This window comes from Patagioenas fasciata, chromosome 2 (genome assembly GCF_037038585.1).
Source record: "Patagioenas fasciata isolate bPatFas1 chromosome 2, bPatFas1.hap1, whole genome shotgun sequence".
Lineage (NCBI taxonomy): Eukaryota > Metazoa > Chordata > Aves > Columbiformes > Columbidae > Patagioenas > Patagioenas fasciata.
The window spans coordinates 71426524-71443269 of record NC_092521.1 but is presented as its reverse complement, the minus strand read 5'-3'; the positions used below and the strand labels follow the sequence as shown (position 1 = coordinate 71443269).

Below are 16746 nucleotides of genomic sequence, written 5' to 3'. Positions count from 1 at the left end.
GATTTTTAGCTCAAGTGTAGGGAGTGGTGGATTTTATCTTATATATTTTGGGGTTTTACAGTATACTTTTGCAAAGATGTGGGGAATGATTGTGTGCTTCCTCTTTATGTAGTTTTCAAAGGATAAATCACCTTTATCATGTGACAAATTTTACGTGACTGTAAAATATATATTTAAATTGTTTTTTTAAAAAATTACCTTCTCTTGAAACATTAAACAGATTTTTCTCATATCTACATTTCTTACAAATTGTTAGATCACCTTATAATTTTAAATATCCCATTTGGTCAGTTTTTAGAGTTATGTGACTTAGATCTTGTGAAAGAAGGAAGTTCATAAGAAATAATCTGTCAGGGTGAAAGAACTTTGCAATAAGTTAATTGTCACACTAAAAAGGACTTAATTATTTTATTGCCTTTGGCAGTTTTTAAGTGTAGTGAATTGAGAAATCACTCTCAACAACAAAACTATCCACTCTCTGGATCTTGGCTTCTCAGGCCAGTGTTATTGGGAAGCTGAAATTTCTATCTAATACACTGTTGTATATCAAAATATATACTAAATATAATCAAAAGAAGGGACTCAGCAATTATGATTTTTTATCCACAGAGTACTTCTCTTTCATTAATATTTTAAATTGGTTTTGTGCCTAGTTTGTATGGCTAATTCATTAAGTGCTGTTTAATCAAGTTTTTTGTAGCCTTTTGTTTATCTATGTGAGCCTTCTGTAAGAGGAGAAAGGCAAGCTTTACATACGGTGCTTGGTAGTCCATTGGCATCATATGATGCATGTAGCACCCAGCAAAGCCCTCCTCTCCGTGGTATGTTATATGCGGTCATTCTGCTCCACCGAGTAAAGGACTGATGGTTAAAAATAAAAGCGGTGCCTAACGATGGGATGAGGGGCAACGGGCAAACACTGAAGCATAGGAAGTTCCTTCTAAACACGAGGAGAAACCTTTTTACTTTGAGGGTGCCAGAGCACTGGAACAGGCTGCCCAGAGGGGTTGTGGAGTCTCCTCCTCTGGAGACATTCAAGACCCATGTGGACACATTCCTGTGTGATCTCTTCTGGGTGAACCTGCTTTAGCAGGTGTGTTGGACTAGGTGATCTCCAGAGGTCCCTTCCAACCCCAACCATTCTGTGATTCTGTGAAATTCTAAGGAGTATTTTCTCTTATATTTGCTGTATTTTCCATGATAAAGTGAGAATTTTATCTGCTGTTGTTCTTATATTCAACACCAAGCCTTCTCATTCTAAATATCGTGCATTAATATTACATTAAGATAATGAATATAATATTACGTTGCAATAAACACCTATTTTCAAAGTTTTGTTGTATGCACTTCAAATACTGAAACTGCAATTATGCTAAGGCGTGTAGATGTCCTTCTCTTGTTGATACTGACACTTTATGGATGTCTGTTTCTGTGATATGATGAGATTTTAACATCAGGTAGAATGTCTGCAAGCCCTTAATGAAAAAATCAGAAGTCATGCTTTATGAATATTAATCTTCTGTAGCTGACTTAAGGTAAAAGCTCATTTTTTCTTACTTTGCATCAGTATATTTAATTCTGATTTTAAAATTCAGAATTCTGCTTCGGGTCTTCTGTATAACAACTTTCATATCAACTTGCTTACATCACCTGGAACATAAAGTTGCTGCTGCAGGCTTGCATTTGGATTTACATTATTATATAGCCTGTCTCTTCATCTTTCAAAATTTTAATGCAGCTTTTCCTTTCTCCTGTGGCAGGATGACAAGGACTTGGTTCATGAATTTGTGGTTGCTGAAGGTCTGACTTGCCTAATCAAAGTGGGAGCAGAGGCCGACCAGAACTATCAGAACTACATCCTGAGAGGTAAAGGAAATGCACCCAAAAGTTGTTTTTATTGCTTTGAAGCTCTCACAACTTGCTGTGTTGTCTTGGAACATGTTTCTCAGTTTGGTCCCAATTATTTCATGTTATACAGGAAAATTACGGGGGGATTGATGCTCACTGCAGGATGAACTGGAAAATTCAAATATTGATAGTCTCTTCACTGTCCAGCTTTTCTTGTAGATTATACTGAAAATCTGTAATTCTAAGAAAGAACAGGTGTTTTAAAGCTGTGACTGGATAATTGTAAATGTCAAAGGGCAAAGAGCAAAATAACTTCTTGGAGTGAGATTAGTAGCTATGGAATAAACAGCGAGATAGTCATATCTTAAGGTCTGTTGGCTGGAAACAATTTTTAGCTATCTGATATTTTGGAGTTGAACAGGTAATCAGAGGTTTACATTTCTGTTCTTTGCACTTAAAAGATAACAGGTGAAGGTAGGGTTTGGAGAGTGATGTGGAGAAGGTGTGTTACTGGATTATCATAGAATCATAGAATTATTTGGAAGATGCCCTCAGAATCATCGAGTCCAATGATAACCTTACTCTAGCACTAAACTATGTCCCAAAGAACGTCATCTACATGCCTTCAGAAAGCTGATTTACTGTAATGTGGCCCAAATGAATGCGTGTGTTTTTCATCTAACCAGGGACCAAGGCTGCAAATTGGGAGAGTTCCTTCAGTATTTCGAGGGGTTAAGAGTGAGGGGAAAACAGTCGCACCAAGGGATCTGTGCTGTCGGATGATCTCATAATAAATAGAGAGTGCTAATGAATGCATAGCTGTGGTTGATTGCTCATTTGAATTTTCTTAGACTGACGTATATAGCTGTCTTTAAAATGTCTCTTTGATGTACTCAGCTGCCAAAACTCAAGCTGCAAATTGTGGCGTAAAACAAATAGAAAAATAAGGAGAAGAATTTTGTAAGAACCTAAAATGTTAAGTTATGGAAAGCAAGGATGCAAATACTAAGTGTGGCTTCGTTTAAAGAACTTGAAGATTAGACTGTACAAATGCCAGCTTTTGGGAGTGTATAAGAAACCAAACCAGTACCACAAATTATGTTGTATGTCAGTAGTTGTACAGTGATATAAATGTACTTAAATAGTAGCTTCTAAATACTCAAGAGATGATTAACCACAATGAAACTAGACAAGGACACACAAATATGTGAAAGAAAAGTGATCATCTTTACAGCTGAAAGAAGTTTCTGGGAGGACACTGGCCATAGGTGCTTTCAGAAAATTCAGACTAGAAGCAAAATAAAGGTGCTGTATAGGACAGGCTGGCCTTCAGTCTAGGGATTTACTCCTTTATCAGCTCAGCATTCATCTAGCATGGCTGGATGACATTGCCCTTCAACTGGGTTTTGCAGCCAGATACTGAAAATCCAAGATAAGGAAGCCTGATTATAGGTGTTTAACACTACCTGAGTATCCAAGTGGCCTCATAATCCAAACTCTGCATAGCCCTGCAGCTCTTCTGCTCCAGTGTCAGACAAGGTCCAGAGCACTGAGCTGCACAGTTGACAAAATGATCTGCAGACACCAGAGAAGTTAGTCCCATCTGAGTCACCACACTACTGCACGTGCCTTCATCTTACAGAGATCTCACTTGATATCATCCAGGTATCGATTGAAACGAATTCCTTCCACATTGATTGTTTTTTCTTGTTACTAGGATTTACCCTAAAGCATCCAGAATTCTGAGAGATCACAGTGGTCTCTTTCTTGGTGTGGCTTCTCTGGTTGTGCCATGTTGAAGAGCTTGGTGGGTCCATGGTCTCAGTTAGAGACATTCCACCGAATTCAAGGAATGATCAAACAGAGCCTTAGTGCCAACGTCCATGGCAACATAACAAGGAAACTGCAAACTCATCTTATTGCATTGTTATTAACAAGTGGTCACAGCTTGTTCAAAATAAATCTAAAACAAACAAACCACCACCACCACAAACTAACCATATGGAAGTAAGCCATAGAGCTAAAAACTTTATTTCAAGAAGATGCTTTTAGGGATTGGTGTCTTCTGAAATCAGGTCTTTCCCCCATCCTCCGAACTCCATATTTTGCTGGTGCAAGAAGCTGAAGTTTCCCTCTGGGTAGTGTATCCTAGCATCTGTTACAACAATATGAGTTTTCTGTGTGATGTGAGTTTTATTTCAGAAATTAAATTTGTCTTGATTGTCCTTCAGGAAGTTCAAAGCTTGTTACAGCTCCAAGATTATGTCAGCTGGTTTGCAGTTCCAGGAGCCAGCATGTACTTTCTGAATAGGTCTGCATGTGCAAGGAGATAAAGATAGGTTTGGAAGTACAGTGTGGGCAGACAATCTTATTCAAATACATTGAGGAGGGTGCTGAAAAGAACCATTAAATACGTCATGTAAGAGTGTTTTTCTGGTCTATTATTTTTGGATTACCGAAGCGATTAATTGGATTTTTTTGTGACAGTTGTGTGTATAATTGGAGTGCTGCATTTTACTCAACTCAGAGTACTGATGAATAGGTTAATAAATTTCACTGAAGATACATCATAGTTAGCACTGAGGTGGTCCCATAAACTTTAAACTCAGTGTTAAGTTACGGAGATTAAAAAAGTACGTTGTCTTTGTCTAGAATTTTTGTGCCTTCCTGCTGTGGTGTCCTTGTCCTGCAGATCCTTCTGGAGTGAAACAGATCCTCCTTATTTACACTGCATTTAACCTGAATCAAAAAGAGATGTGGCTTTTCCTTAGTTCCGTATTCTGGCTGCATTTATCTAGTACCTTTGCTGTTATTTGCTGTTTTCTTGTGATCCTAACCGAGTTTGCAGGGCTTGTGACAGTAAAGGGCAACCTTGGGCACAGCTTTGCCTCTTCCACCCCCAGGTCTCACCCATGCCAGGTTGCCTGTCTCAACTAAGCAGTTTGCAAGTCTTTCCTTTGACTTTGTTTGTTTGGACTCTTCAACAAAACAGCTTTGGACCTAGGAGAGAAAATAAGTAGGAAGTGTATTTATACGTAAGGGTTGTAGGTGGTTCAGTGAATTCCCAGGTACAAGTTATTTCTTGAGGATATTGCTTTCCTTTTTCTAAAGGTCTGTGCTGTTTCACTCTAATATTTCCTGGTTGTGAATTTCTGCTTAGTGGTTTTGACTTGGTTCAAGCCAGACCAAGCTGCCAAAAAAATGACTAAATATGAGTCACAAAAGTTTTAGTTTCTTTAATGGGTAAGTGAAGATGTGTGTTTTTTACATAAAATATTGAGAAATCCTTTATGGTAAGGAGTGACTTTATTTCTGTTTGTGTCCCCTGAATTAGGCTTGTTTGACAGTATCTTTCCCAAAGTGTTACCTTTTGTCACAGTACAGTGTATAGGCCCTAAACCAATAATAGCCAGAGCTTCTCTCAAGAGTTGCTCTGTAGAAAGACTAGTTCTAGTGTAGCAAACAGCTTTTTTTCTTGATACTAAATTTAAATATCAACATTGCATTTAATTACTATGGAGATGTAAATAAACCCTGTGTTTTGAGGGTTTTTTCCCTCCTTCCTTCCCCTCCCACCCCCCTGCCCTTTGGTTACAATTATCCATAAGAATTATGAACTTCACTCATAGCTCTGAAATTAAAAGTTTCTCTCCCAGTTACAAGATTGTAGTATGGTGGGTGTTGCCTAAATATTAAAAAAATAAATGGTAATTGGTGAAAGAAATGTTAAAACATTGACAATTGATAGGATTAATATAAGCTTTATTGTAATTTTGAAGGTGCTTTGAATATAATTTTGAAATCTTCTATCCCTTGCACAGAATGAGCAAGCTACACATGAAATGGGATGGCTGAGCACAGACTAATTAAATAATGGATAGAGTTAATGTCAACCTTTTTGTTTTCTGTTAATTTATCTAATACTATTGGGAAGGTGAGAAAGAAAAGCACCTTGTGTAGGCCAAGGCTTAGTTGTTTCAAAAATACACTGAATAAAGGAGGTACAGGGGTTCAGGAATCAGTTTGCTGACACCATGATGTAAGAAATTCTACCTGGTGAGATCCTGTCTCATCTGTCTGTCACATCCAATGAGGAGGTTGTCAAAAGGTCATCCAGCCTTTTTTGCAGAGCAAATTTGTGTACTAGAATCACTAATTGCCTGCTTGTGGATTCAAATCAGTATTTAGTGGTGTCCATAATTAAGCAAAAGCTTGAGTTTGTTCTTATGGTCTGAAAGCACAAGCCAGGTGTCCAGTCCAAGCAGGAAGAGGCCTTGACCTTCCTACAGCACAAAATGTCAAAGAACTAAGTCTGAGTTAAAAATTCTCTCTTTGAATGCAGTCCTCTGATTTAGTGAGAGCTTTGTGCTTACATGGAATAAGAATCTGGGTTTAAAGTCTAGATGGGTGATGATTTTAATTTTTGTTTGGTGTTCTTAGTCTTTTTGCTTTGTGGTGTTGGTTTTTTTTTTTTTTTTTATTCTTGAAACATAGGAAAACAAGTGCTTCGAAGGAGGCTAAGATTTATGATTGCAGGCTATATTTCTGCTTGAAGTTATTCTCTCACCCCCCAAAAAACCAAACCCATTACCGTAATCTAAAAGATAGGGTATGTCCAAAAGTTAAAAATCTATATATACTTCATTCAACAGTCTGGACAGAAAAACTAGTTTGCAGTAGAACCAGTTTTGTTTTTTCTTATCCCAGGCCCACCACGCTTCTGATAAAGTGATAAAGTTCTGTTGGTCTTTTCAGACATCAGAGCAAACATAGAAGATGGTCCTGGGTGTGGGATCCAACATACTCTGTACTCATGTTGTATGTAGCTGACAACATCAAAAAGTGAAAAGGAATTGCAGTAAGAGCTACTGATTGTAAAGCAGACAGCAATTCTGCTGTTGGAATTAGGAGATATCAGGCTGTTTGACAGGGTCGTTGAGCATGCACAGGAATGACCAAAGTTGATCAGAATTGCTGACAAATGCCAAGGCCAGGGGCTCAGTTTTTCTAAAGGAACAAGCAGACTCCTCAATCACAGACGTGTACCAAAGCCACCAGCGGTTAGACCTATTTATAAAACCAGAGGCATGCGATCCCACCTGCATGCCAACTTTAGAATGAAGGGCCGTGCTGCATATTCTGGGAAATCAGATTAAATTCCTGAAACGACTCAGTGCTGGATGGTAAAAGACCATCTGGTTACTGTCTGTCACCAGGACACTGTCAAGGAGCTAAAGGAAGTTGAAGGTGAGGATGAGGTTTTGCAAGTGTGTGGTGGAAACTGCTGCTGATAACCCGCTCATTCTGAAAGCCAGAGGTGAAGTTATCAGTGAGCCAGTGACATTTCTGCATCGAGCCAACTGCTACTAGGAATGCTTTGGGTTTATAAGTGTGCTCTGTAACAGAGGGATGATCCATTTCCAGTAATCAGCTGGCTGTTTTTTGTCAAAAAGACCTCTCATTATTACAAGGACGTGAATGCTTCCAGTGCTCTTGAATTTTCCTTCCTCACCCTGATAGATGCTTTGGCCTTTTATGTTAAAGGTTAGGTATTACCAGGTGCTTAGCACGGGGAAGCATGCTCTACAGTAAATGTATGTGAAGCATTGTAGTATATCAGCAGGGTTTGTGTGAATATCTGATGACTAGAAATAATGTCTTTGAGAGGCTATGTCTGTCCTAAATGGACGTGTCTTGCTGGCTTGGTAACGCAGCAGTAAAACAGATGGTAATAATGTAAGTTCAGTAGTGAAAATTGAGCTAATACTGTGTATCATGCATACCTTTGCATTATTCCTGTTTCAGTGTGAACTGGAGAACTCATGTTTAAAGTTTTCCAGCTGTAGAAAAGTATCTCATCACCAAGTAAGTAGGAACAGTGCACGATTAGGATTACTTTTGAATTTCTTTCCCTGAAGCCAAGTATGAGAACTTTCCTGACTTTCTTCTCTTAACCTTCAGTGTGCAGGTATCTTTATGTGACTGTGAAGTTTTTGCATGTCTCTACGTATTCAAGTTGACTTCTTATGTGCAGTCCTTTAAAATTATGTAAACTTCTCAGTTGATCTTAAGTAGCTGTAGTAAGAGCCTGTGCTTTAAAGAGAAATTGAGTGCCTAAAGCTTGGTTACTTACGAGTATTTCTTCTTAGAGGGACTTGCTACCTCAGTTTCCTTGTGAATTCATTCTTTGATCTTTCTGCTGAGTCCACTAGAAAGCATATCAGAGTTGGACAGTTGTCCTGTAGGAATATGAACATTTGTATCATTCATTTTATGCTGGACATCAGACTGCAGTCCCATGAAACCACACCAACAGATGGCAACTCTACCTGGAAGCTGTTACGCCCACATAGTGTGGGGCAGCTCCATATGGAAATACAACATAGGTTCACCACCACCAAAAAAAACCCCAAGCAAAACCCACCAAACCTGGCAAACCACAGCTGTGTTAGCAAATTAGTAGCAAACTAGTGTACCTGTGCTAATAAGACCTGTTAATGAGCAGCACTGCTGAGCTTAGGTATGGTGTCACTGTGATGCAGACATGGTATCTCACTTTTGGAAAGCAGCTGCACAACCAGCTTTCTATCAGTGAACTTTATACATGCCGTTTGTTGTAGTCTGTATCAAAAGTAATAGTCCCAGAAATATCAGACCTATCAGATCTATACCTGATGGCTCAGTACCTCTTCCTGCTATGTGTGTGCAAAAACCTCAAGAGGTGCCTCTCTTTGTGTCCTGAAAAGCCATGGAGTGAAAAAATACAAATGGATTTGGCATCCTGGTTCATGAACTCTTTAGATTAGAAATAATGAGATTACAGTGCTCTTCATTGTACCAGAAAAGAGGGCACATTTTATTATCTCTGTGATTAGCAATATAAGCACTAAACCTCCTTGGCTCGGTAGCTGAATCCTCTTTCACTTCTGCAAATATCTTTTTAAGACTAAATATATTTGTTTACTGGTACAAGGGTAGTTGGAAGAGCTTAACCTTAGAAACCATGCAGTTTATAAAGAGGGAAAACATCCTTTTAATTATTCTCTCTTTGCTTTTAGCATTTCCTTTCTTCATTTCATTTTAAAATATTTGTCAGACTCGATCTATGCATGTGTTACATTGAGTTTTCTACCGAACGCAACCTTAAGTATTCCCTTAGTTTGTGGAGGAAGCCCTGCCCTCTCTTTCCTCCCTCATCCTTCTCCCTCCCTTCTCCCTGGCTGTGATTCTGATCCGTGATCCATCTGGAAGCAGAGACAGATGGTCCTAACATACAGAATACAGTACAAGTCCTCCCCATCTGGGATGGGAATTGGCACTGAAGCAAATTTGAGTTCAAAAGTTTAGCCACCCTATAGTAATTTACACATCTACAAATAAACGGAGCTGTTCTTGCTCTGTGCATTATATGAAATGACCTTTCATGTTGGGACTGCTCGTGAGGAGGATATGGGGTTCTCATGGTCTACATGGAATTCAGCAATAACACCACCATAAAATTATGGATTTCCCTTGTTTTTAAAGCTGATGGAGGCTGGAAGGCTTTGGGTTATTTTCTGTCTCCATGAAAATGAATCTTCAGGTTTTGGGTAATTTTTTTTTATGCTTTGTGAAATTCCCATGAAATGTGACACCTCAGGCTGTGCAGACCCTGTATAAAACAAAGAACTGAACCATGAAAAATGCACATCCTTAACTACTAAGCAAAGAATAAGTATTTGGGAAGTGGTCCCAGGGGTCTTTAAAGCCATTGTGGATGTTACATGATTTAACTATTCAAACTTCATGAACAAGCCTTGAAAACAATGTACTGTTTCCAACCAGTAGGAGCACATTACAGAGTACTTCTGCCTTTTTGTAGTAATCTTTCAGCCTGAAAGTATCCAAAACCTAGTTCATTAGAGAAGGAGAAATTGTGTGTAAAATAAAAACATTCATGAGCCAGCACAGACATGAATACTTGCCCAAAGTACATGGCTGCTGGGGAGTTCATTATTAATTACTTGTGTTGAGTATATGCCCATAAAGCATAGTAAAATACAGTTCGGAAATAGTGTTTGATTATTCCCATGTCAAGGTTAGATACTTCCACAGCTATTTGTGCCGGTGATTGCCAGGGTGCCACACAAAGTGCTCTATCCTGATGCAGAAGCAGGGAAAATTAAGGACTTCAAAGGAGGAGGAGAGGGGTAAGATCAACTGTGTAGGATAATTAGAAGGTGCTGACTGTTATTCTGTGAAGGTGATTATTGTGTGACATAAGGATGTGTCAAAAATAAAATTCTTCAAATGTCTTCAGAGTTAAGTTCCATATCCAGATATGCTTGCATTATTTTAAGTTACATCTTAGCCTTGTCTGTCTGGGGTTTTTTTGCAAATGTGCACGCGTATACATTTCTATCAGTCATGTCCTCATAGGTGAAATGAGGAAACTGGAGCAGTGAACTGTGAACTCTTAAAATACTTATTACCATGAGGCTGTGATTGCTACTGCATCAAAATATTAAAAAACATAGACTATTCAAGAATTTAAAAGCTATGTCATAGGACTTGCATGTATTAGCACAGTATTCATTATTAACCTTTCACAAATGCCGTGTTCATACATATGTGTCTACAAAAAACTGTACAATATTCATAGGCTGATGACAGCGAGGGACAATCTTAGTGAGCTTATGGGAATATTGGCATTTCTCTATGCTGCTGTGGAGGGTTTCTGCTTTCCTGTTCTTCTACAGAGAGCCCCGACGAGCACAGAAGGAGTAGCACATGCCCCTTGGGAAGGCCAAAGTAGCTAATAACTGCATGTTTACACAGGTGGAACGAGAAAAGACGGAAAGTCTTCTTGCTGCTTTGTAATGAAGTATAAGGACCAATTTTCCATCTGTCAGTGCTACTTATTGCCCTCCTGCTCTCCCCCCACCACCTCCCATACTCAGGACTGGTGCAGCCGATGGCATTGGTGTGAAGGGAGGAGAAAGTGGGCTGGCATCCTCCTGTTCCCCACATGTACATGAAGCTCATCAGTGCACGTGTGAGCAGGGCTTGAGCAGACCTGGAGAGGCAGCGAAGCTGAGATGCTGTAGAAAGACAGACACAGGTTATGGTGTCTTCCCTCTGCAAGCCCAAGGGAGCAGAACTGTGGTTGGGGTCCCTGCCTCCTGGTGGGGGAAAGCACAGGTTTATGCTGTTGCTACAGGTTTTACAAAAAGTAGGGATTGATAAACTATGAATGTATTAATTGTAACATGTTTTCTTTCTCAACATTTCTGTGCAAGGAGTTTTTCCTGTTTTCAGTGTCTGAGGCTTTTCTGGGGTTTTTTTGCATTTAAATTCAAATAGCTAAAGCTGGTGCTGTGAAACCAGGAGAGGAGACCGTACCCTGCCTCATGCCCCGCAACCCAAATGGGAATGCCAGCTTGCACTAGCTGCTGAAAATACAGTACCTCTGTTGCTTAGGGTGGATTTTTCAATAATTTGCCACTTTGTTTGAAGTTTCTTCCCAGATATTTTAGTCAAGAGAGTTTACTGATGTAGGTGCCATGAAATAAAAAGTCGTTTTTTCCTTTCCCTCCTTCAATTTGTTGACAGCAAGAAAACAAATATTCTTCCTTCTTCCAACCATACAAGTACTTTTTGTTGTTGTGGTTGTTGTTTTTGTTAGGTTGGTTCGTTGGTTGGGTTTTCCCCCACTCCTGAAGGTGATGAAAGACATTAAAGAAAAAAATGAGGGGGTATTCAGGGTGTACAAGAGTGGGGAGGATTGTAGGCCTGTGGAATTAAGACCCAGGCAGGAATCTTTCTGTCCCATGGCTCAATGTTTCCAAAAAGCAATGAATAAGTTACAGGAGTGAGGCAATGCACTGAGGCTGAACTTGCTCATAAATCTAAAAATCTCTGGATGAAAAAGAATATACAGGAGTTTAAGGTTTGCACCGGAGTTGGTTTCCACGTAGTATCAGGCCCAAAAGGACACAATAAAGGAAGGAAAATGGTACGTGAGGTACTGAGAGGGTGTCCATAAAGAAAGATCTTCCTGCTGCTGGGAAGTCAAGAAGCGTTGACATGCCGCAGGAAAGATTACTGTTTAAGGGCAGATCATAAGTGTTACCTTTAATGGAAGGCCGGGCTGGACAGACTTTCTTTTAGAATTTACTATTTTTTCTTTTGACGTTTCACAGTTTCCTGAAATGGAGAAACTTTAGAAATACTGGTGTTTGCCAGGAGGAGTGCCATCAAATGGTTCTGCTCTTACAGCACACTGACTTCAATCAATGAAGGGATACTCAGGGTTTAGTAATTCTGTAGTATGTTTTAAGTGGGTTTATTTAAATGATAGGTGGATCTTAAAGGCTTCTGCCAATATTGAGCAATATCTTGTTTCCTCCTTCCTACTATACATTATCACCGGCCTAGACAAGAATCTCCTTTCTTCATCCCCTTCCCTTCTGTCTCTGTCACCATCTCCCTATGCCTTGGCTTCCTATTTTTGTGCTCCAAATTGACTTTGGGTACAGCTGGGGTTGTGCAGCACTTACTCTTGATGAACTTCAAGTATCTGGAGGAACAAGGGTCCATGTCTACAGACTTTCACCCTGAGTGCTCTGAATCTCAGTAGCTTGCCCCTGTGTGCAGAGGGCGGTCGTGCAGAGCAGATGCTGTTTTCTCATCCAGGTCAGCCAGAGTTTTGCTTTTGAGGCAACAACTTTGAGACATGGTTTCCAGCTCCTCAAAATCCAGTACTAGATCACCATGAGCTTACTTTTAGTATTTAGGTTAATATCTGTGATGGAAAAATTGATTGTAGTATTTACTAACTAGATATATTGGTTGCTAAGAATATTCTTTTATATGTGCTTTTGATAAAGGTTTTTTACGTTCTCTAAGATGATTATGGACAAATGCACTAAAGAATACTGTTAAGTTGATTAGTAAAAATCTTGATAATTAAGAAATACCTGTATGATCTTAATTTGCAGGCATGCATGTCCCTTTTGTATGGAAGCTGATCCAGTCTTTGATCAAACGACTTTTTCCACAGCTGCTCTGCTTGAGTCAGTGAGCACCATCACACCTGTGCACTTAATGAACACCTTTTAAGTAGTTTGTCTTATCATCAGTCCTTCTCAAGGCTTTGAGATTTATTTCATGCTATGCAAACTCTGTTATAAAATGTTTGTTTTCCTTATGGATTTTTTTGTGCTTTGTCACTAAATGTTATCCAAGAGCTGAAAGGGCAGCATTATCTTTGTGTTGCAGATAAGGAAACGAGCCACTTCAGAACAGACATTTTCTGAATTCAGAAAAAATCAGTAATCCTAAGTGCTGGTTTCAGGTTTGTCCTTGGGCTGTTTTTTTCAGACTTGATATGGTACTTTCTGGTTTTATGGCTTTCTAATCTTTACTCTTAGGGCTTCTTTTCCTATTTAGACTCTTGCCTAGCTTGTCCTAGTTTTCTTTCTCTGATCTGTGTATACATTTTCCCCTTCCCACATCAACTCCTGTTAACCTACCTCAGTTTTACAGTTCATTTACATCATGTATCCATTTATCAATATTCATAAATTCATGTACATGAATTCTTCACCAGTTCAACTTAGCTTAAACATATTTTCTTCCCATCACCTCTTCTAACCTCTGCACTGTCTGTTCTGGTTTCTGGGACAACAGCTGTGTTTGTGTAATGGTGTAATGGACTTGACAGAGGAATGCGTTCATCTGAAAAATTAGGATGAAAAGGTGGATATTTGGGGTTGGGAGAAAAGATGGATATTTTGCTCTTCTTTTGGAATGTTTTTTAGTACTGTTGAGTTTCCCAGTCTAGTTCTCTGTGATGGGACACAAACCCCTGTCCCAGCAAAACCCTGAGTTTGGCCTGAGACAAATAAACCAGTGAGAGTGTTAAAGTACCCGTAACAAGTATGTAGTGACAACTTTGGTCTCGTATCTCTTGTCAATTTCTTTCTCCAACATCACTCACATCACATAGTCCTAATCCCTATGTTCCCTCCAGCCAAATAGCTTTTAGTCTTTCCCATTACTTCCCTCATTTATCCCAGTCATTTCATCTCTTTCCATAACTCTCTGATGCTCATCAGGCTTTCTGTCAGAGTTCCTCCCTTTACTCTTTTATTTCTTTGAACCGCTCTGGGTTTAAAATTTGTTTCCTTTGGCATTCAGGTTGGAATTCTCCTCCCCACCATCTGAGTAACCAGATAGTTCATTTAAAAGAAAACCAGAAACTCCTTGCAAGCTGCCTGCTATTATTGTGAGTGCCATGTCCTTCCTTGGTGTGCAGCATCTGGGAACTTTTGAGCTCCAGTGATGGAGTATTGAGAGGTCTTAGCTGTTTGCATATGGTTAGTAGAGACTGTTTTAAGTGTCATACAAGTTATTTCAAAAGTTTATAACATCTCAGGAACACCGGGCTCCTATATTTGGTGTCTGAGGTCACGCACTGTGAGTGTCACCTTTCTCTAGACCTCTGTAGACAAGTGTGAAATGGAAACCATGAAAGAATTTAAGATTAGGAGCCAACTTTGTAATATTTTGTGTCCATAGGGTATGTACTATACAGACAAAAAACACTACGCAATGCATACTTTTTAGCCATGCTGATTCTAGAAGAACAAGTTGGGAAGGACATTTGGACCACCTGTAAACTCAGAGAACTAGATCTCTTATGACTACATACAACCATCCTGTCATGCCTGGAACTGCCAGGCTGGTCAGGACCAGAGTCTGCCTGAACCACAGGGTTTAGTTGGAAAAAAGACTTATGTTCTGTACTTGATTCCACTGGAACTGAATGACACCAAAGAGCCCTGTATTTTCAAAGGCTGGACTTAGTTGCTTTGCATTCCTGACATTCATGGATGGCACAATTGTAATTTCAAGAGGTTTTACCCACGTTACCTCAGCTGAACAAAGACCTGAGTAGAAAGACTTGAGATTTCCAAAATCAGGAAAGCAAGCCAGAATCCTATTCACTAATCCATGCCAGCAGAACCAGCTTTTGGCCAACAGAACTATAGTGCATGTCTTTCCAAACCTGGTGTAGCCACTGTGTGATTGGATGTGCCACACTGAGCCAAACTCGGTGCACGCGGTGGCCCGTGTCACCACGGGGGTGGTTGGCCGAGTACCATGGACAGGGGCGGCTCAGGGCAGCCTGCACAGGGCTCCGAGCTTAACAGTGTTGGGGGAAAAGATCTTACCAGCCTGCATGGTTGGTGCTAAATCAACGGTTATTGAGTGCACATGAAATAGGTAAGTCCTCCTAAGCTCTTTCTCATGGGCATTCCAGATTCAGTCCTCTCCTGTGATTGTGTTTGGTCCAGAGATATTCAAGGCCCTTATAATGGTGTCTGATAGATAAAGAAAACTGCGTCTGCGTGAAACTTTGAGAAAGCACTGCAGGTGTTCATGGAGTCCTCTTTCAGAGAGTTTCCCACTTTGTGCTGAGGAAACCCTTTCTAATGTCTTTTTGTGTTTAAAGTCAAGTAGTTGTGGCCTGTACTATTTAGATGATACTTTGTTTGAATGCTGTGATGCTGTGATCTTAAGCGGTTTTGTCCTCAAGTGGTTTTTTACCTTCATGTGAGCTAACTTGTAGCTGGAGCATTGACATGCTTCCTCCAGATGTGTATCCAAATATGTTACTTTGTTACAACCATAGTATTCAGACTGATGTTTGGCTGTGGTTACCAATAGATGGCTGTAGTTAGAAACATGCTCTCACAAAGGTTATGGCAAAAGTAGGTGTTTGTTTTTTTTTTTCCTATGCTGAAAAATTTCACTAATGGTAGTCAACAGCATCTGCTTGCTTCAGACAAGACCAGGTACAAAAAGAGGAACAGGTAATATATTTAGGTCAAGAAAACTATGTTAAATTAACAGGAGAGGCTGAAGACTATTCCTGTTATACTATAAGGATACTGCTTTTCTGAAATGTACAGTGATGTACAGTGATTACCCATGATGAAAACAGTTGAAGAACTACTCATGGTTACTCTCAAGAATCTGAAATTTCTTGGCATGTTGTCAGTGTGAATAAGGCAATACATGTTCTGTCCTTGATTTATGTGTTCTTCCACCATGCTGCACTTGCAATTGTCAGGGAATCAGACGAGTGTTACAACTGCTTTGTGCGTGGTGTAGTGGCGAGCCATGCACCCTGTCATGGCGGAGCCAGTGGCAATGATCCATACTTGAACACCACACTCTGGCATACTTGAACACACGGGCTCTGGCAAGGTGCCTGAAAATGTTATTTGTCCCCAATATTGAGGGGTGGGGCAAGAGGGGCCATGAGACAACAGTGATGATATTGGCCATTGAATTAAACACATGGATGAATTAGGGTAGAAGAAAGTTCCTGGAAAACTTATTTATAGGTAAGTTGCTGGTTTTTTCCTTCATTCCGATGGTGTATTTGTTTGGGGTGCTCATTCTATGGGTGTATGTGCTATCACTATGTCTCTTGAGTTATTTCTCAGAAGATGTCACTGGTTCTGTTAGAGACTGGAAAGAGAAAGATGGGAGAAAAACTAAGTTAATGTTTTTTGTTTTGTTTTTAAGAAGAGATGAAATGTTTACACTATTCAATATTACACACCTAACTTGGTTAAATTAAGAAGCTAGTGTCCTTAGGGCTACTGGATAATTGATGGAGACACACTTCTCAAGAGAACCCTACAGAGCAAAGCCCCGTTTTCATTCATTGACTTTAGGAGGCTAGCCAGATAATCACTTAGGTACATAAAACCAGCTGATACCTAAAGAGACTAGTGCTAGGAGCAAAGTGTGGAATTCCTCTAAAGCATGCCAAATAACCCGTAATGCTTTTAGAATAATGCCTCGGTGCATAATTGGCTTAATATTTATATTAGAGTGCAT

The 16746-nt window shown here is 39.7% G+C and overlaps 1 protein-coding gene across 13 annotated transcripts in view; it reads left to right on the top strand.

The window, feature by feature from the left end:
* Nucleotides 1-16746, top strand: part of FHOD3 (formin homology 2 domain containing 3) — a 386693-nt gene that overhangs the window by 185811 nt on the left and 184136 nt on the right. For all 13 annotated transcript variants that reach the window (XM_071804400.1, XM_065831130.2, XM_065831129.2 and 10 more), the window contains exon 5: nucleotides 1761-1866. In XM_071804400.1, coding sequence (XP_071660501.1) covers nucleotides 1761-1866 — 106 coding nt within the window. The remainder of the gene's footprint in view (nucleotides 1-1760; nucleotides 1867-16746) is intronic.